Source organism: Cherax quadricarinatus, chromosome 8, assembly GCF_038502225.1.
Source record: "Cherax quadricarinatus isolate ZL_2023a chromosome 8, ASM3850222v1, whole genome shotgun sequence".
Lineage (NCBI taxonomy): Eukaryota > Metazoa > Arthropoda > Malacostraca > Decapoda > Parastacidae > Cherax > Cherax quadricarinatus.
Genome location: NC_091299.1, coordinates 27526892 through 27548407, shown reverse-complemented (window position 1 = coordinate 27548407; position 21516 = coordinate 27526892). Strand labels below are relative to the sequence as shown.

Here is a 21516-nt window from a genome sequence, read left to right as displayed (position 1 = left end):
AATGGCACCGATTGTTATAGAAGTCTTAAGGTTTTTTACAGTAAAATTTGCAAAAATATATTCTCCGTATTCATCACTATAGCAAGTGGTGTTATAACAAGATACTTCATTAGAATAGTAGATTGCAATACCACCCCCAGCTTGGTGTTGTCTGCAGTTGTGGATTGCTGTGTATCCTGGTAGTGTGTAGATATTGTATCCTGCTTAAGCCAGGTCTCAGTGAGAATAATACAGGAGAAGGTTGTATTTAGGGAATCAAGGAGTGCCAGGAGGTCATCATAGTGTTTGCTTAAGGACCTGATATTGTAATTAAGAACTGTAATATTTTTAGCAGTATTTAGGAGAGTGCTGGCTTGTGATGCTGTATAATAGAGGCAGTTACTTTCTATTAAATTTTGATTAGGTGTTAGATTATATAGATTTAATCTGGGTCGACGTGATCATTCATCATTTAAGTTAAATGGTAATTTATTGTATCATGTATAGAGTGTTGAGTTGCAGTACTAATAACTGTAATAAAGGGATGTTTGGACTGGTGTAGAGCTACTGCAGGTTGGTCAGGTACAGTGTAAACACTAATAAACATAATAAACATAGTGTTGACTATGAATTAAGCTAGAATTAACTAGAGTATTAACTAAGTATAAGCCATTAAGATAAAACTTTAACATAATGTAGCACCAGACTATGACTTGTAACTGCACTAAAGCAAACATAAGTTGTTTACAATAGATAGTAAAATAATATATGCACAGTTCTAAATTAAAGAGTATATGAGTTTTAGCAGTGCTGTGATTATAAGATGGTAAACAACACATATTTATGAACTGTAAATGAGAACATTTAACAATAACAGATATTAAAAAAGTAAAATACATTAAACCATAAAATTATTACGTTGTAGTTTATATGTGATTTTGAATTATTTGTATTACCTTATATTTTAGCAAGTTATGGCTGAATTTAAACACGTTTACGTGATTGTATGCTATTTACAATAGGCAAAGTCAACATATTTTTCCGGAATGGTTGGTAATATGCCACTGTGGATAGAAAACTTTGACGTTTCTTGGACATTTGTGAGTTGTCTGTGAATTCATTAATTTCATCGCATTCCACCACATAATGACGCAAGGTGTGACAGTAGTTCATCTGGCAAAGTTTACTTATCGTTATATTAACTGGTGATGCTGATGCAACCTTCTTGAGAGACTGGTAATCCAGCCGGAGCCTGGCGGTAGTGATATCGAAGACTGCTTATTTTGTTGGATGCACCGTAGATATGTGGCTTCTCCTGCAAGATAGCCATAATACCAACTTACCTCATAATTTGTAATATTTTAAAATAAAGAATTAAACTAAGTCTGCCCGAAATGCCTAGCCATGCTAGGCGTTCTAGTGGTACACTCTGTAATCATTATTTAACTACATGTAAACCACACAACAACCAAATTCTGTAAATTTAACATTGTAATCTTTATAGAGAATAAACTTTGAATTTGAATAGAATAAGTGGACTGACCGGTTTCAGTCTCCCTCAGTCTCAGATCAATCATTGAAGCTCAGTTGAAGCTCTTTTTGTACATATTTTAATTCTCAGACTGCTACCTCTCAGCCCAGAATTCTTCCGTGAAGGCATATGCCTTTGCCAGTTCATCGTTTCTGTCATGCATCTGAAGACCAATGTGTGATGGAACCCACAGGTTTACCATGACTCAACTCTACAGTCCTACCATACCTTTGTCTGGCTTGACAGAAGCGTGCCACAGTTGATACTCAAGGAATTAAGACCACTCATGGATTATAAAGAATCGGTCACAACTAAAGTGACATTAGATACATAAACTCAGGTCTGACCATTATCATCATGATGGTATTAGAAACAGTACTAGTGTGTCGAGTCGTAATTTCGTAAATACAGCTTGTTCACTTACTGTCAGTATGTAAACTGTGTAGAGATGTTTCATAGTCTTCCACACACACCCTAGCTTTCCTTCCTCTGTGTTCATGCAGGATTCAGAGTGAGCCTGACCGAGGAAGAGGTGCATGCAGCACTGGCTGATGTGGGCTGCTGTATCATGGGTCAGACGACAGACATCGTGCCGGCTGACCGTCGTATGTACGCTACTAGGGGCGTTACCTCCACTGTCTTCTCCCTGCCACTCATCGTCTGTAAGTTATGTGGCTATTTTTCTTTCATTGTCCAGCAATGATGCATTTTCACTGTCACGACCGCTGCATTTGTTCTGGGTGATGTATTGTACTTATCAAAGAGAGAGGGTTATTTAGATAAATTCTGCCTTGCAAGGCGAGAATATTCATTATCACAAGGTATATCGTTTCCCCGTAAATACAATAACTTACAACTTGTCTTCCCACACCAGCATCCATCGTGAGCAAGAAGGCGGCGGAGTCTGTGAAAGCACTTGTGATGGACGTGAAGTACGGGCGAGGAGCCTTTTCAAAGACCAGGGAGGAGGGGGAGCAGCTGGCCCAGGCGCTTGTCAATGTGACCAAGGGTCTGGGCATGAAGGTATGTGCCCTCCTTACCGCCATGGACGTGCCCATCGGCACTACCATAGGTAATGCCCTTGAGGTCCGCGAGGCACTTGACTGTCTGCGAGGCCGGGGACCTCCAGACCTCCACCAACTGGTCACTCACCTCGGTAAGTCTCACTTTGCTACAATTTTTTATTTGGTGATGGTGGTAATATTAATTGGCATCAGAGGAGCGGTCATCGGTTTTGATAATTTTAAGGGGAGGGTAGCTATGGTTCATTGGATAAAGAACCCTTCACCAAAATTAGGTTACCTACCTCTCTTTAAAGGTTTTTAGAGCAGAGCTATTCTGTGGTGTCTCGTATTCAGTGTCTCATGTCAAATATTTTGTTTAAAAGAATCAGCTGCTATATCCCTTATTATCTCCCATTTTAATAAATTCAGTTGTTCTGTTAGTCTCGTGTGTAGTGTGGCTGGGTGAGGGTAGGTAAACATAATGGCTGGAATGGGTAAAGATGGTGGTTGTTGTGGTACGCAATGATAGTGATTGGGGTGAATAAAGATATTGGGGAGGTGAGTAAAGATGGTGGTGCAATGGATTTCGGGCAACTAATCATAAGGCTTTTACACACTACTTAAAAACGAGACTAACTCCATAATGGTCAATTGAAAAAGAATTCTGTTATTTAAACTGGCTAGATGATCTTCAATTTGATGTCGTGAGGGAATAGAGATGGTGAAAATATAATAAGTTACCTAAATTACAATACAAATCTAATGGCATTATATAGGGGTTGAAAGAAGGCTGGAAGATGAACAGGGACATAGTTAGATGTGGACAGGTATTGTTTGACAAGACTATTGCTGTCGAGATTACATTAAGGAGATGTAATGCATTTTAACAATAGCGCTGAAGCGATTGCCGGATAGAGGACCTTTAGAGATTTCACGCAAGAGATTCCAGATTTTAGGGTCTTTATGCTCATTGAGCTTTTACATAGGTCTTGTGTTATGCCTGTGAGTTCTGTGTTTGGAGTGGATAAAGATGGTGGCTGGGGTGTGTATAACAGTAAATTTGACAAGTGTTATAATCACGACTTTTCTACTGTCTTTAGGCTTTAAATAATAAGATATTGCAAGGATCCCAATGGAAATGTCGCTTCGTCTGACTCTTTTGGATTATCCTAGGTAATTTACACATGTTACTATATAGGATAATTATAATCACCAAAATTTGTGTAACTGTACTTATGTGTACCTGTCCCTAAATCTTACCTGTGGCAGGGGGAGAGCTGCTAGCTATGAGTGGTGTAACTGCCTCGGTGAACGAGGGTCACGAAGCCGTGGTGAGAGTCCTCTCAGACGGCTCTGCCAGAGCTACATTCTCCGCCATGCTCCAAAAGCAGGTATGTCCTTATTTCGTCCAACATTTTTATCCTGGTCGAATGGGAGAAATTGCTGCTATTAAACATACAATTCTGCCCTATTGATATGCATTCTTAAAGCTCTGTATGGAGGCTGCCTCCATTTCTTTATTCAGGTCATTCCCCTTCTGAACGACCCTGAGGTTAAAAAAAAAAAAAATCCTGACATCCATGTAGCTCATTTCCATCTTGTATCTGTTATTTTGCTTTTTCTCGCCTCTCGAAATCTTTAAAGCTCTGTCTGTACTATGGTTCCGTAACTTAAACGTCCTAATCATTCTCTATTTTTCAGTTCTCCTTTTGCACTTTTACAAATATGCCAGATATAAGCTTTAAAGATTGTTTTTGTTTCCATTGTACTCTTTCCTCATCAAGTGAACGAAACGTGTGTTTCAGGTGGTATGCTGCCGTATTGATCCTCCTCTGATTTGTAACAATATTTAAGTATGATTGTGATGAATTCTTTTTTTTTTTTTGGTATGTTGTGTGATTCAGGGAGTGAGTGTGGAGGTAGCAGAGTCACTGTGTGGAGACGAGCCTGACTACCACCACCTGCCCGCTGCTACTCACTGTACTCCACTGCTAGCAACAACGGCAGGTACGTACACTCTTCCATATATTCTGATAAGTTTTTTTTTTATTTCATTATAAATCATCAGTTGTTTGTATTTTTTCGACGGCATGGGGGTCGTAAAGGCTGCAATTCACCCGTACACTGTCAACCAAAATAATTTAGTACAACAGATATATATGCAAAGAGGCGTGCGTACGCACCAGGTCACTGGGACGTCTGGGAGACGATAAGGGGAAACAACAAAGGATATTCTTAAATCGGACCCAGAGATATGGAGGGAAACAAGGTGGAAAGAGGACAGGGAAAATTCGCTTATTATTCAGTTTAATTTTAGTTTAACATCTTTATTATGCACACCATCATACCCATCCTGTAGGCGGTAGTCAAAAGATTACAGAGGTACATAATGGGTCCAGGGACTGGGCCCCAAATTTTGAAAGCTGAACAAAGTACAAAGGTAATGAAGTCACGAGTTACATAGGTAATGAATCTTGTAAGTAAATTTACTTACGTTTATACATGGTTTACGTGGAGTTTACCTGGAGAGAGTTCCGGGGGTCAACGCCCCGCGGCCCGGTCTGTGATCAGGCCTAATGGTGGATCAGGGCCTGATCAACCAGGCTGTTACTGCTGGCTGCACGCAATCCAACGTACGAGCCACAGCTGCCGGCGTACGAGCACAGGTGATCCGAGTTTAGGTGCTTGTCCAGTGCCTGCTTGAAGACAGCAAGGGCTCTATTGGTAATCCCCCTTATGTATGCTGGGAGGCAGTTGAACAGCCTTGGGCCCCTGACATTTAGTGTGTTGTCTCTTAACGTGCTAGTGGCACCCCCTGCTTTTCATTGGGGGGATGTTGCATCGTCTGCAGAGTCTTTCGCTTTCGTAAGGAGTGATTTTCGTGTACTAGTCCCTCTAGGATATTCCAGGTGTATATAATCATGTATCTCTCCCGCCTGCGTTCCATAGAGTACAGGTTCAGGAACTTCATGCGTTCCCAGTAATTGAGGTGTTTTATCTCAGTTATGCTCGCCGTGAAGGTTCTCTGTACATTTTCTAGGTCAACCATTTCACCTGCCTTAAAAGGTGCTGTTAGTGTGCAGCAATATTCCAGCCTAGATAGAACAAGCGACCTGAAGAGTGTCATCATGGGCTTGAATCCCTAGTTTCGAAGGTTCTCATTATCCATCCTTGAAGGTGAGATCTTCCGACATGATCACTCCCAGGTCTTTGACGTTAGTTTTTCGCTCTATTGTGTGGTTGGAATTTGTTTTATACTCTGAAGTTTTAATTTCCTCACATTTACCATATCGGAGTAATTGAAATTTCTCATCGTTAAACTTCATATTGTTTTCTGCAGCCCATTGAAAGATTTGGTTGATGTCCGCCTGGAGCCTTGCAGTGTCTGCAATGGAAGATACTGTCATGCAGATTCGGTTGTCATCTGCAAAGGAAGACACGGTGCTGTTTACCTGGAGTTTACCTGGAGAGAGTTTCGGGGGTCAACGCCCCCGCGGCCCGGTCTGTGACCAGGCCTCCTCACTGTGGCTGACATCCTTGTCTATGTCAGATATGAGGATGAGGAACAAGATGGGAGCGAGTACTGTGCTTTGCGGAACAGAGCTTTTCACCGTAGCCGCCTCAGACTTTACTCTGTTGACTACTACTCTTTATGTTCTGTTTGTGAGGAAATTATGGATCCATCTACCAACTTTTCCTGTTATTCCTTTGGCACGCATTTTGTGTGCTATTACACCATGGTCACACTTGTCGAAGGCTTTTGCAAAGTCTGTGTATATTACACCTGCATTCTTTTTGTCTACTAGTGCATCCAGGACCTTGTCGTAGTGATCCAGTAGTTGGGACAGACAGGAGCGACCTGCTCTAAACCCATGCTGCCCTGGGTTGTATAACTGATGGGTATCTAGATGGGTGGCGATCTTGCTTCTTAGGACCCTTTCAAAGATTTTTATGATATGTGATGTTAGCGCTATCGGTCTGTAGTTCTTTGCTATTGCTTTACTGCTCCCTTTGTGCAGTGGGGCTATGTCTGTTGTTTTTAGTAACTGTGGGACGACCCCCGTGTCCATGCTCCCTCTCCATAGGATGGTAAAGGCTCGTGATAGGGACTTCTTGCAGTTCTTGATGAACACGGAGTTCCATGAGTCCGGCCCTGGGGCAGAGTGCATGGGCATGTCATTTATCGCCTGTTCCAAGTCATTTGGTGTCTGGATAATATCAGATAAGCTTGTGGCTCTCTCATAAAAAAATTATTTTGATCTTCGACTCTGTCTGGTTAGCTGCTTGCTAAAATCTGAGTCATATTGGGACTTGAGTAGCTCACTCATTTCCTTGCTGTCATCTGTGTAGGACCTCTTGTTTAACTACCGCCCACAGGATGGGTATGGGATGTATAATAAAGATATTAAGATAACTCTAGTCCGCAGAACTACACAATCCTCAAGAATGATGCACCTAGCCAAGCTAGGTGTTGTACCCGTTCGTGGGTACAATATTAATTACTGTTCGTTGGGCTAGTACACCAAACAGATAGTAGAATGAAATTAGCTCAGAAGCATCCACACCACCGTATGCCCTCGGATGACGGGTACAACACATAGATTGGCTGGGTGCGTCATTCATGAGGATTGTGTGGTTCAGTGGAGTAGAGCATCATGGGTTTTTGCTCATCATGAGGCGAGCCAAAGCAAAATGGGTTCGACTCCTTGGCTAGTCGCAGTGTTATTGATTATATACATTATATATACATATATATATACATATATATATATATATATATATATATATATATATATATTGTGGAGAAATTTTCTCCAGGAGGGGGGTATCAGCCCCCTTCAGCCCCCTTCAGCCCTCTCAGCCCTGAGGGGCCACTAGAAGGGGCGAGCGTCTTGTTTACTGCTAGAGTGAATAATTGATCACAGATGCTATGCGTGGTCAAATGACCTCTGCTCCTTGCAGAGGTGTTGCAAAGTGTATTTTTATAAGAGACAGTACATCTCTTACTTAGCAGGACAATTAAGGAAAATCCTGCTCCCACTTTATTACCATAGTAAAGATAGTGTACATTGTTGTTTATGATTAAGACAGCAAGAAACAAACATTCTGCTTTGCTTCATCGAGGAGGTGACAAGGATGCAAGGTACTAGGTCAGCGTTTTTTTTTTTGTGCTGGGGCCAGTGACGGGATGGAGCCCTGTAGCATCTGGCAGACTAACTTTGACTCTACTACGAGACACTGACGCCAGGATAACCAGCAAAGGACACTGATCTGTGCGTTAGTGTGAATAAAGTGTCTCACACAACACAATAAACACTTAAGAGAAGTGTGATCAGCTTCTCTTGTGATACATTGTGAACAATAAAGACGAATCTTGTTGAACATAGTGTACCAGTGTGCGTTTCCTAGACAATGGAAGACGTGGACATCCAAGGACACTTCAGCTTCTATCAAGTCACCGATATCTGTCGAAGGTGTTGAGAACACCATAGCTCACGTTACAAAGAGCAAGGTATGTTACGAATTTCTTGTAGATCGGGGGATTGCGCAATTCTTGAGTCACAAGGAGGTTGTAATCAACCTATAATCGGCAGTAAGGTGTGGACTTTTGAGTCCAAACAAGTAAGTATTCGTCAGCCATCATCGAATGAAATATGCTGACATAACACCCCCTAGGGGTAATTTATACTTACAAATTGTATCTCTTGACAGCCCACTGTTGTGATGGTTTCGACAGCATCTAGACCTCGTCTGCAGGGACGGCTGTGTAGACGATTTGCTGTCATTTATCAGCTAAGTGTTCATTATATAATTATATCTTAGCTGGTAAGGCCAAATTCTCAACAGAGTTTTGGTCGTGCTCGAACCGGATAAAGACCACACTGTGGTCCAAATATGTTGTACTACAGTGTACAAATAACCTATGAGCCAAGGTCCTTCGAAAAAAGCTGTAAAACTAGTGTTTTACAATATAAATCAGTATAAATGAGTCCCTCCAGACTCAATCACAGAGAATGGGCAGCCAAAAGAAAACGGGCGCTCACCCAGCGTTCACCCAAAAGAAAACGGGCGCTCACCCAGCGGACACCCAAAGAAAACGGGAGCTGGGTGACTCACCCACATCCTGCACCCACTGCTCCAATCTCGAGAAATTGCTGACTAAAGACAACAACACAACCCAAGTGATGATGTTTGTGTGAGTGTATATACACAGTGTTTATAATGTTTATAGACAGAAATTAAGAGACAAGATTGTGTTAAAGTTTGTTTCTTATAGATCTACCTGTTATATTAAAGGAACTTATATATAAAGTGTAAGCTTTCAAATATATATTAACAGTGAAATTTATATATGTGTAAGTAATATTCACGTGTGATTACAGTTATACAGTGACATTTATAGTGTATAGTGAATGAAGTGTATAACATCGTTATTTACGATTAATCATCGTGGTCAGGCTGACACAGCACACAAGCCGTAAACATCAGCCACATGTACTCTGTACCCTCATGGTCATTAACCCTGAGGTTAAGCTTAGTGGGTCAGTAGTGTCTGACTAGATTATTGCTGACTTAAGCATAACAAAAACTCAGCTGTTTATAGCAGTACAGTGTTTTATAAACACTCTAAGTGTGGTGCTGGAATTTTCAGTATACCATTAAAAATGGCTTGTTTGAAAACTCAGTTTCAGGCTTTACAGACTAAGATTACACAATTAGAAAATCTAATTTCAGTCTGTCTAGGATTAACTCAAGATACAAACATAGATTTTGATGATCTTGAGGTCAAGTTTGAATTATTTACACAACGTCTGGAAATAATTAATTCAGACTATACACATTATGAAAATAAATTTCTTGAATCAGATCCATCTGAAGATGAAATTAAAAATGTTTTGGATACTTTTAGTGATCAACAATTAAGGTGGACAGGAGTACAGGCTATCTGCCGTAAAACTCTGTCACAGAGACCTACTACTAGTGGTCAAACAACTGTTACACCTGTAACAACAACAAGTGTCCCATTACCAAGCTTACCTACATTGTCATTACCTATTTTCCAAGGTCATAATTATGAAGAATTCATTAGTGGTTTTCAATCCATAGTAAATTCACGAACTGACATAGATGAGATTGCTAAGTTCAATTATCTTAAATGTCTTGTGAAGGGAGAACCCTATCTCCTGTCCTTGCTAATCTTTACATGGAATACTTCGAGACTGTTCTTCTTCCTACCCTAGATGTGCAACCTTCACTCTGGCTCCGCTATGTGGATGACATCTTTGCTCTGTGGCCTCATGACTCCAGTCTCTTCCAACCTTTTCTTGAAGCTCTTAACAATCTTGCCCCTTCCATTAAGTTTAAAGCTGAATGGGAATCTAATTCCTTACTTCCTTTCCTTGATGTCCATGTCCACCGCTCAGATACAGGTTTTTCCTTTTCCGTTTACCGTAAACCTATGCACAGTGGCATGTACATTCACTACTTTTCCTATCATGCTTCCCCTGTCAAGAAAAGTGTTCTTTTCTCCCTCTTTCTCCGTGCCCTCCGCATCTGTGATCCTCAGTTCCTTCCAGCAGAAATTTCCACTCTTTATAATTCGTTCTCCCGTCTTGGCTACCCTTCCCATTTCATAGACTCTGCCCTCTCACGTGCTAAACGCAATTTCTTCTCTCCCAAACTCTCTACTCATGGGAACTCTTCTATCCTCTGCCTTCCCTACATTTCCGGTCTTTCTAATCTCAACAATTCTCTCCGTCCCTTAGACATCAAGCTTACCTTCCGCCAGACTAACACTCTTCGCACTAATCTCGTTCATACCTCTCCTCCCTCTACAGATGTTCCTGGTGTCTACTCTATTTCTTGCTCCTCCTGTCCTCTTCAATACTTTGGAGAAACTGGTCGATCTCTTTCTGACAGACTTAGGGAGCACAAAAATAGTGTTAGGCTTGCCGACACTAACAATGCTCTTTTCTGTCACGTCAGAGATCATAGCCATCCTATTGACTGGTCTTCTGCTAAAACTGTCTTCCCTACTTCCAACTCGAACAGTCGCCGTTTAGTTGAATCCTCTCTTATACACAACTTTCCTTGTATGAACCTTAGCCCTGGCTTCGTCTCTGTAGATGCCTTCCTCTCCCACTACATTGTAAAATGCTCCAAACTTCAGAACACCCGTGACTTAACCTGAATCCTCATTTTTTCTTCTTCTTCTTCTTCTTTTTCTTCTTCCTCTTCCCCTTTCCTCTCTCCTTTTCTCCTCTGGGTTGTCTTTCTCTCTCCTGTCTCGTGTTTCTGTTCCTTCTTTATTTTATTTCACCACTTCCCCTTTCACGCACCTCGGTGCGCTTGCTCTCCCTCTGTGGGTTTCTAGCTCTCTTGCAGTGCTCCCCTTCCTTTGTTTTTGACTGGCTCGTCTTCCTTATTTCCCACTTCTACCACTACCACTACTACTACCTCTTCTTCTTCTACTACATCTACTGATGAAATTAGACACATGTGCGGCGTCTGGTTGTCTTTGTTGTGGACGTTTCGCCATCCAGTGGCTGGCTGGATGGCGAAACGTCTACGGTGGGGATGCCCGGGTGTTGTGCGTGTGTCATTTCATCCTGTCGGTATTATATACAATTCTTGTACTACTACTACTACTACTACTACTACTACCACTACTACTACCTCCACCTCTTCCTGCCTATATATAGCCGTCCTGCTCCTCCTCTGTTAGTGTGACTTTGTCAATGGTCCAAGTCGGACCGAAACGTCGTCGTAAGCTTCTGTCTTTTATGTGCGGGTTATTTGAGTATCGTTCCAGTCACGGTATTGTGCCTTTTTGTTATTTATGGACCCCGCAGTTAAGCGTCATATTCTCTCCAACTTTTTTAATGTTCTTCCCTCTTTTAAACCCCTCTTTCGATCTTATGAGGCTGCTCTTATTGCTACCCGGCGTCGTAAGAATCAGCTTCGCTTCCTACGTGACTGTCTTGCTGAACAAGTTCTGCCACCTTCCTTCTCCCACTTCCTGAAAACCAACCCACTGGGCACTCCCTTTCCTGATCATGCCCGTCTCCTACTTCAACAGCTCATTCTTTCTACTAAATCACAGGTTGAAGATGCCTTCTTTACTCTCCGTCAACGTCAACGTGCTCTCTTTGCGGCTCTACCACAGGATCTCTGTAACCTTCTCTCTACCATTGCCTTTGACACTGCTCGCCTGAATGCGCAAATTCATTCTTCCAAACTACAAAATAAACTTCAACGTCTCATCTCAGCTAGCCCTTGGTCTAAATTCTCCCTCACTGACTGTGTTACTAATCTGTCTTCTGTCTCACTCTCTCAGTATGAGCTTGAACTTCTTGGTTTTGGTCTTTCCTTTGCCACTTCGCCTACTCCTCGCGCTGGTATTTCCCTGATTAGCTCTTTTGATTCCTTTCGTCAATCTCGCTTCCGTAATCTTCCTGACTTGTCCACTTTTCGTGGTGCTCTCCTTCCTGCTCTTGTTAGTCTGTTTTCCAAGAATCACCACCTTCCACGCCGTTACCAACTTGCCCTTTCTTCTCTTAAATCTAACACTAACATTGTCATACTATCTTCTGACAAAGGTAATTCGGTAGTTATCCTTGATCGCGAGGATTACCTCCGTAAAGCTGATGTCTTGCTCTCTGACTCACGCACCTACACTCCTCTCGTTTCCAACCCTCTTGATCGCATCAAGAGAACTTTCAACAAAAAACTAAGGACTCTCTCCGACCTCTGTCCTCCTGACTTTGACCTTGTTCAACGGTTTCGTGTCATCTGTCCCTCTCTTCCCTATTTCTATGGCCTTCCCAAAACTCATAAACCTGATATTCCTCTTCGTCCTATCATATCCTCTAGAGGTTCTGTCTCTTATTCTCTTGCTTCTTGGCTGGCCAAAACCCTCACTCCCTTTCTTGGTACTTTTTCTCCTGCCCACCTCCGTCACTCTCAAGACTTCATTGAACGGGTTCGCTCTCTCCCAACCTGTAAGATGCTTAGTCTTGACGTTGAGTCCCTCTTCACCAATGTCCCTCTTGATGATGTCCTTGATTTCCTTAGAGAGAAGGCCCATGAAGGGTTTCTTCATCTCCCTATCCCCACTGATGTCTTTCTTGATCTGATCCGCCTCTGTGTGGACTCTAACTCCTTTTCCTTCCAAGGGAAATATTATTCCCAAACCTTCGGTGTCGCTATGGGCTCTCCTCTCTCTCCTGTCCTTGCTAATCTTTACATGGAATACTTCGAGACTGTTCTTCTTCCTACCCTCGATGTGCAACCTTCACTCTGGCTCCGCTATGTGGATGACATCTTTGCTCTGTGGCCTCATGACTCCAGTCTCTTCCAACCTTTTCTTGAAGCTCTTAACAATCTTGCCCCTTCCATTAAGTTTAAAGCTGAATGGGAATCTAATTCCTTACTTCCTTTCCTTGATGTCCATGTCCACCGCTCAGATACAGGTTTTTCCTTTTCCGTTTACCGTAAACCTATGCACAGTGGCATGTACATTCACTACTTTTCCTATCATGCTTCCCCTGTCAAGAAAAGTGCTCTTATCTCCCTCTTTCTCCGTGCCCTCCGCATCTGTGATCCTCAGTTCCTTCCAGCAGAAATTTCCACTCTTTATAATTCGTTCTCCCGTCTTGGCTACCCTTCCCATTTCATAGACTCTGCCCTCTCACGTGCTAAACGCAATTTCTTCTCTCCCAAACTCTCTACTCATGGGAACTCTTCTATCCTCTGCCTTCCCTACATTTCCGGTCTTTCTAATCTCAACAATTCTCTCCGTCCCTTAGACATCAAGCTTACCTTCCGCCAGACTAACACTCTTCGCACTAATCTCGTTCATACCTCTCCTCCCTCTACAGATGTTCCTGGTGTCTACTCTATTTCTTGCTCCTCCTGTCCTCTTCAATACTTTGGAGAAACTGGTCGATCTCTTTCTGACAGACTTAGGGAGCACAAAAATAGTGTTAGGCTTGCCGACACTAACAATGCTCTTTTCTGTCACGTCAGAGATCATAGCCATCCTATTGACTGGTCTTCTGCTAAAACTGTCTTCCCTACTTCCAACTCGAACAGTCGCCGTTTAGTTGAATCCTCTCTTATACACAACTTTCCTTGTATGAACCTTAGCCCTGGCTTCGTCTCTGTAGATGCCTTCCTCTCCCACTACATTGTAAAATGCTCCAAACTTCAGAACACCCGTGACTTAACCTGAATCCTCATTTTTTCTTCTTCTTCTTCTTCTTTTTCTTCTTCCTCTTCCCCTTTCCTCTCTCCTTTTCTCCTCTGGGTTGTCTTTCTCTCTCCTGTCTCGTGTTTCTGTTCCTTCTTTATTTTATTTCACCACTTCCCCTTTCACGCACCTCGGTGCGCTTGCTCTCCCTCTGTGGGTTTCTAGCTCTCTTGCAGTGCTCCCCTTCCTTTGTTTTTGACTGGCTCGTCTTCCTTATTTCCCACTTCTACCACTACCACTACTACTACCTCTTCTTCTTCTACTACATCTACTGATGAAATTAGACACATGTGCGGCGTCTGGTTGTCTTTGTTGTGGACGTTTCGCCATCCAGTGGCTGGCTGGATGGCGAAACGTCTACGGTGGGGATGCCCGGGTGTTGTGCGTGTGTCATTTCATCCTGTCGGTATTATATACAATTCTTGTACTACTACTACTACTACTACTACTACCACTACTACTACCTCCACCTCTTCCTGCCTATATATAGCCGTCCTGCTCCTCCTCTGTTAGTGTGACTTTGTCAATGGTCCAAGTCGGACCGAAACGTCGTCGTAAGCTTCTGTCTTTTATGTGCGGGTTATTTGAGTATCGTTCCAGTCACGGTATTGTGCCTTTTTGTTATTTAACTGATTAAGTCATTTCCGGTGGTTAAAGGTAATTATCAAATAGCCTTACGTGTCTTAGCAGACAATTACTTCGATGCTGACAAGGCTAGAGTTAGACATGCAGTCTTAATATCAAGCTTGAAGCCACCCAAACATTGTTTTTCAGACTTACAGGCATTTAGAATTACATTAGACAATAGTCTCAGATCTCTAGGTGCTAAATATGACCTAAATCAATGTGATTGGTTTATCAGTGGTATTGTACAAGATAAGTTGTCACCACAAACTATTGAACGATTAAATATTATGTTCAATAAACGCTATTTCACTTGTGAAGAAATTAGCAATGGTTTACAAACAATAGTTGCATGCATGCAAGCAACGAGACAAGATGAAAAATCCACAAATCCAGTGGATAACAAACCTTCAACTCAGTATAAAAAGAGTATACCTACTCCCATTAAACCACATAATGGGAAATCCCATATAGGCATTTATCAAGCTGTGAATACAACAGACAGTAAACAAACTGTCACACATAAACGTACTCCAAAATGTGTACTTTGTGATGGAACACATTGGGCACAGTATTGTATTCAATACACATCAATGGAGGCACGTAAACAACGTGTTCAACAGCTGAAAAGATGCATCAAGTGTTTAGGTGAACACAAGGGAGGAAAATGCTCACTGAAGAAGTGTTTTAAATGCAAGGGTATGCATCATACAGCATTATGCCCAAATACTTTTGCTGAACAGCAGCAGACTTCCACAGAATCAGGAAGTCAACAAGCAACAGCATTAAATGTGAGAGATAAGTTTAAAGCAACTGCTCTCCCGATAGCTCGAGTTGAGTTATCTAATAAATTACACAAAACCAATGTGCTAACACTATTTGATCAAGGCTCACAAAGGTCCTTCATAAGAAGATCAGTGTTGCAGAAACTGAATAAACAACCCTATGCCAAAATACAGTTAGATATAGCTGGTTTTTTCCACAATTCTGGTAAACAGACATATGACCTAGCCAAAATCACTGTTGGTCTAGGAAACAGGAAAAAGACAGTAGAAGCTGTGGTAGTAGATGATTTGCCTAAGTCTGTGCAGATCCAGGGATTAAAAGAAACAGTTGCAGCACTGAAAGCAGCTAAGGTCAAGTTAGCCTGTCCTGACATACAGACGGACACAATTAGTCCAATTGATTTAATCATTGGAAGTGATTATTATCACTGTTTTGTGCAAAATATAGTAAGTAAACATGATGTTCACTTGCTGAAAACAGCAGGAGGCCACATGATATGTGGTCCCATTCCCTCTCAAAGTGGGAAAGAAGCTGATATTGATTCAGTGGAAAATGTACTAGTTACGAGAATAACCGCTGATCATGTACCACAGCAAAAATTATCATTACTGGAAGAAATGAATGAACCAGTTGATAAGTTGTGGGATTTAGATGCGATAGGTATTGATGTAAATAAACCAAGCCCACAAGAGTCTCAGACTTATAACCAATATTTGGACACTGTCAAATATAAAGATGGACAGTATTGGGTTAGGTTACCATGGAAATTAAATCCACCACATCTGCCTAGCAATTATCGCATGGCTTTCGGACAGATGAAAGCACAAATACATGAGCTCAGGAAGAATCCAGAGTTACTGACTGTCTATGATAATATCATACAAGAACAGTTGGACAATAAATTCATTGAGGAAATAGTCGAAGATAAGTTGAAGACAAACGCTCATTATCTCCCGCACCATGGAGTCAGAAAAGATTCTGAAACCACTCCACACGTGTTGTATATAATTGCAGCGCACGTGCAAATAAAGATGTAGTAAGTCTTAATGACTGTCTGATGACCGGACCCTCACTAACTGAGAAGCTTGGAGACGTGCTTATGAAATTTCGCACAAACCCATATGCCTACACGGCTGATATTTCCAAGGCTTTCTTAAGAGTAGGACTACAAGAAACAGATAGAGATTATACTCGATTCTTGTGGCCTGAAAATCCACATGATCCTCAAAGTCCTGTGAAAACTTATCGTTTCAAATCAGTATTATTTGGTGCAACATCCTCTCCATTCTTACTAGAAGCTACTCTAAATACACATTTGAAGAAATCTGAAAGTCCCTTCAAAAAAGTCTTAAAGAAAAGTTTCTATGTGGACAATCTTCAAGGTACTGTGAATAAAGAGGAGGATTTGAAATCCTTATACAGAGAAGCTAACAAGGAGATGAAAGAAGCAAATATGCCTCTAAGGATGTGGAATACAAATTCAAAGCAATTAAGGGAACTTATCAAAGAAGATTTCCCTGAAACTGAAATTCCTGATTGCAACAATATGCTGGGACTTAATTGGAACACACAGGAAGATACTTTGAGTCTCAAAAGGATAAACGATAAATCATGCAGTACACTCACTAAACGTAGTTTACTGTCAGAGGTATCACAATGTTTTGATCCTCTAGGACTCGTCTCACCAATTACCATAAAGGGTAAAATGCTTATGCAAGATGCATGGAAACTCAAAATTGGATGGGATGAGAACTTGCCTCTAGAAATGAGTCAAGCATGGGATGAAATATCCAAGGAGTTTAAACAACTTCATCAAATTAAATTTCCCAGACAAATAGGTCAAGAGGGAAACAATTACACATTACATGTGTTCTGTGATGCGTCAACCAGAGGTTATGGTGCTGTAGCTTACATGAGTAATGCTGAAGGAAGTACACTAATTACTTCAAAGGCCAGGGTAGCACCCTTGAAGGTCAGAACAGTACCACAATTGGAACTGACAGCACTCTATGTAGGTACAAAATTAGCTGTCTATCTCAACAAAGTACTTGATCATCTCACTATTGAGAAAACCGTGATCTGGAGTGATAATGAAGCAGTTCTCCAGTGTTTACGAAATAATAAGAGTAAGTTGGTCTATGTACAGAACAGAGTAGCAGAAATAAAAGAGATGCAGAGAGATTATCTCTTTCTTCACGTCTCTACCCAAGAGAATCCAGCTGACATGTTGTCACGTGGTGTCCCACTCAAGAAATTTGTGGATAATAAATTATGGCTCCACGGACCGAACTGGCTCTCTAATGGAAATAACTGGCCTCAGCAAAAAGCTCACATTATGCCAGAAGAAACAGTCTGCTTGAACACAGCAGAAATAAGTTGTGTAAATACTGCAGACACAACAGAAATAGTCATTGATGGATCTAAATACTCATCTTTGGGTAAACTCTTAAAGAGTTACAGCTCTTGTCTTTAAATTCATTAAAGGAATAAAACCTGATTATGAATGTCTTGAACCCATTAAATACTGGGTGAAACTAATACAGAAAGATGTGTTCTCTACAGAATATAAATTTCTAGAAACACAAGATAAATCCCCAAAGAAACCTGCCATGATTAATTCTTTAGGACTTTATCTCGACTCAGAAAAGATTATAAGATGTCGAGGAAGAATTCATAATTCTTCACTACCTAAAGAAGCCATACATCCAATATTGATCCCCAAGAATCATTGGCTAACAAAACTTATTGTGCAAAACGCCCACAGTAACGTGTTACATGGTGGGGTAGCTGACACACTTTGTCATATACGACAATCCTACTGGATACCTCAAGGTCGACAAAGTGTGAAAAAACAAATAAAGGACTGTATTACTTGTCGTCACTACGATATGCGAGTATGTCAGTATCCAGGTCCACCTCCATATCCCTCTGAAAGAGTTTGTCATATCACTCCATTTGAGGTGACAGGTGTAGATTATACTGGACCAATAATTTTAACCAAAACAGTTGACAAAGTTCCCATCAAGGTGTACATCTGTTTGTTCACTTGTGCTACAACTAGAGCAGTACATCTAGAAGTAGCCACTGACATGTCTGCTGAAACTTTTATCAAATTATTCAGAAGGTTTGCAGCCAGAAGGGCATGTCCCAGACTGATGATTTCAGATAATGCAACGAACTTTGTTGCTGGTGCTGCTTATATAAGTAAGATCTTTGATCAACCAGAAGTACAACAGATGCTGAATCAACGCAGATGTCGTTGGAGATACATTCCTCCTAAATCTCCATGGCACGGCGGATTTTATGAAAGAATGATCGGCATTGTAAAGCGTTGTTTAAGGAAGACTCTTCATCGTCAGAGAATAGACTTAGAAGAATTCTGTACAGTTGTGACTGAAATAGAAAATAGAGTCAACAACAGACCTCTAACTTATGTTACCGATGATCTGGACAATTTAGAATTGTTAAGTCCATCTCATTTACTCCATGGCAGAAGGCTCGAACCTGTTCCTCCCATGAATGATAAAGAAATCATAGAGGATCCTACTTATTTCGAACCTGAGACACTCAGACGTAAATTCAAACACCTTAATAAAGTGATTGAACGTTGGGAGAAAATTTGGCGAGAAGACTATCTCACTTCATTGAGAGAACACTTCTATGGAGCTGGTATTCCTGAAAATCATAAGTCCTTAAGACCTGGTGACATAGTGATTATTGACAATGATGGTCCGAGGTCCCAATGGCCACTTGGAAAAATTGTGACCATATATCCTGATGCAAATGGAATCATCAGGACAGTTGATGTTTTGAGCAAAGGTGTAGTGAATAAGCGGACAATAAATAAACTAGTGCCGTTAGAATTACACAGTGTTGAAAACAAAATTAGTGATTCTCCAGAAACCACACAGACTAAAGCTGTTCAGAAAAGACAAGCAGCAGTGGTGGCGAGTGAGAAAATTAAATTAATGTTAAGTGATGAATAGTTCACCTGCAGCGAACCTCCGCCGCCCCCCAGTGTGGAGAAATTTTCTCCAGGAGGGGGGTATCAGCCCCCTTCAGCCCCCTTCAGCCCCCTTCAGCCCTTTCAGCCCTGAGGGGCCACTAGAAGGGGCGAGCGTCTTGTTTACTGCTAGAGTGAGTAATTGATCACAGATGCTATGCGTGGTCAAATGACCTCTGCTCCTTGCAGAGGTGTTGCAAAGTGTATTTTTATAAGAGACAGTACATCTCTTACTTAGCAGGACAATTAAGGAAAATCCTGCTCCCACTTTATTACCATAGTAAAGATAGTGTACATTGTTGTTTATGATTAAGACAGCAAGAAACAAACATTCTGCTTTGCTTCATCGAGGAGGTGACAAGGATGCAAGGTACTAGGTCAGCGTTTTTTTTTTTGTGCTGGGGCCAGTGACGGGATGGAGCCCTGTAGCGTCTGGCAGACTAACTTTGACTCTACTACGAGACACTGACGCCAGGATAACCAGCAAAGGACACTGATCTGTGCGTTAGTGTGAATAAAGTGTCTCACACAACACAATAAACACTTAAGAGAAGTGTGATCAGCTTCTCTTGTGATACATTGTGAACAATAAAGACGAATCTTGTTGAACATAGTGTACCAGTGTGCGTTTCCTAGACAATGGAAGACGTGGACATCCAAGGACACTTCAGCTTCTATCAAGTCACCGATATCTGTCGAAGGTGTTGAGAACACCATAGCTCACGTTACAAAGAGCAAGGTATGTTACGAATTTCTTGTAGATCGGGGGATTGCGCAATTCTTGAGTCACAAGGAGGTTGTAATCAACCTATAATCGGCAGTAAGGTGTGGACTTTTGAGTCCAAACAAGTAAGTATTCGTCAGCCATCATCGAATGAAATATGCTGACATAACACCCCCTAGGGGTAATTTATACTTACAAATTGTATCTCTTGACAGCCCACTGTTGTGATGGTTTCGACAGCATCTAGACCTCGTCTGCAGGGACGGCTGTGTAGACGATTTGCTGTCATTTATCAGCTAAGTGTTCATTATATAATTATATCTTAGCTGGTAAGGCCAAATTCTCAACATATATATATATATATATTATGCAAATATCGCAAACCAAGCAATACAGGATGCAAAATAACCACGGGGGGAGTAGAATGAAAGCTCTAGGCCTTTCGTGTTGCAATCAACACATCAGGAGCTTGCAAAATTTCAGAAAAGTGGAGAATGTCCAAGCAAGTACGTTCCCTGAGGGCCGTCTTCACTTGAGTGAGTGAGGGAGGGAGGGAGAGAGAGAGGAGGGTACAGGAAGGTTCCCCAGGCACAACAGTACCCGCGGCCAGAAGGATGAATGTTATAGCATTACAAAAATCCGACAAGCATTGATATTGTAATAGCCTGAGCAAAATTAACGTGGCAGTAATAAAAAAAACTCGATCATATTCTGCTCTGACATCAATAACTTTATCCACACAAGTATAATGTGAGTGATATAGAAGTCTCTGGCAATCATAGGGTAACCTTCCAAGGGACAAAGCATATATATATATATATATATATATATATATATATATATATATATATATATATATATATATATATATATATATATATATATATATATATATGTCGTGCCGAATAGGCAGAACTTGCGATCTTGGCTTAAATAGCAACGCTCATCTTGCCATATAGGACAAGTGAAAATTTGTGTATGCAATAATTTCGCCAAAATCATTCTGAACTTAACGAAAAAATATATATTTCACTGTGTTTGTCTATTATTAAATTACTGTAAACAAATCTAAAATATATTTAGTTGAGTTATGCTAAAATAAATTACTCTTGTTATAATAAGGTTAGGTAAGTTTTCTAAGATTCTTTTGGTGCAAAATTAGAAAAATTTACATTAGCATTAATGAAAAAAATATACCTTTAAACGTATAAAAGAAAATTTCAGAAAGGACTTAATTTTAAATGAGTTCTTGCTAATTGACCAGTTTTACATATTCGGCACGACATATATATATATATATATATATATATATATATATATATATATATATATATATATATATATATATATATATATATATATATATATATATATATATATATAAATAAGGGGGATTACCAATAGACCCCTGGCAGTCTTCAAGCTGGCACTGGACAAGCACCTAAAGTCGGTACCTGACCAGCCGGGCTGTGGCTCGTACGTTGGTTTGCGTGCAGCCAGCAGTAACAGCCTGGTTGATCAGGCTCTGATCCACCAGGAGGCCTGGTCACAGACCGGGCCGCGGGGGCGTTGACCCCCGGAACTCTCTCCAGGTAAACTCCAGGCAATATATAT

General features: G+C 41.1%; 1 protein-coding gene across 4 annotated transcripts in view; it reads left to right on the top strand.

The window, feature by feature from the left end:
• LOC128705698 (thymidine phosphorylase) overlaps positions 1-21516 on the top strand; it is a 72148-nt gene that overhangs the window by 37273 nt on the left and 13359 nt on the right. For all 4 annotated transcript variants that reach the window (XM_070082988.1, XM_070082987.1, XM_070082989.1 and 1 more), the window contains 4 exons: positions 2014-2172; positions 2385-2666; positions 3784-3905; positions 4419-4521. In XM_070082988.1, the coding sequence (XP_069939089.1) occupies positions 2014-2172; positions 2385-2666; positions 3784-3905; positions 4419-4521 (666 nt within the window). The remainder of the gene's footprint in view (positions 1-2013; positions 2173-2384; positions 2667-3783; positions 3906-4418; positions 4522-21516) is intronic.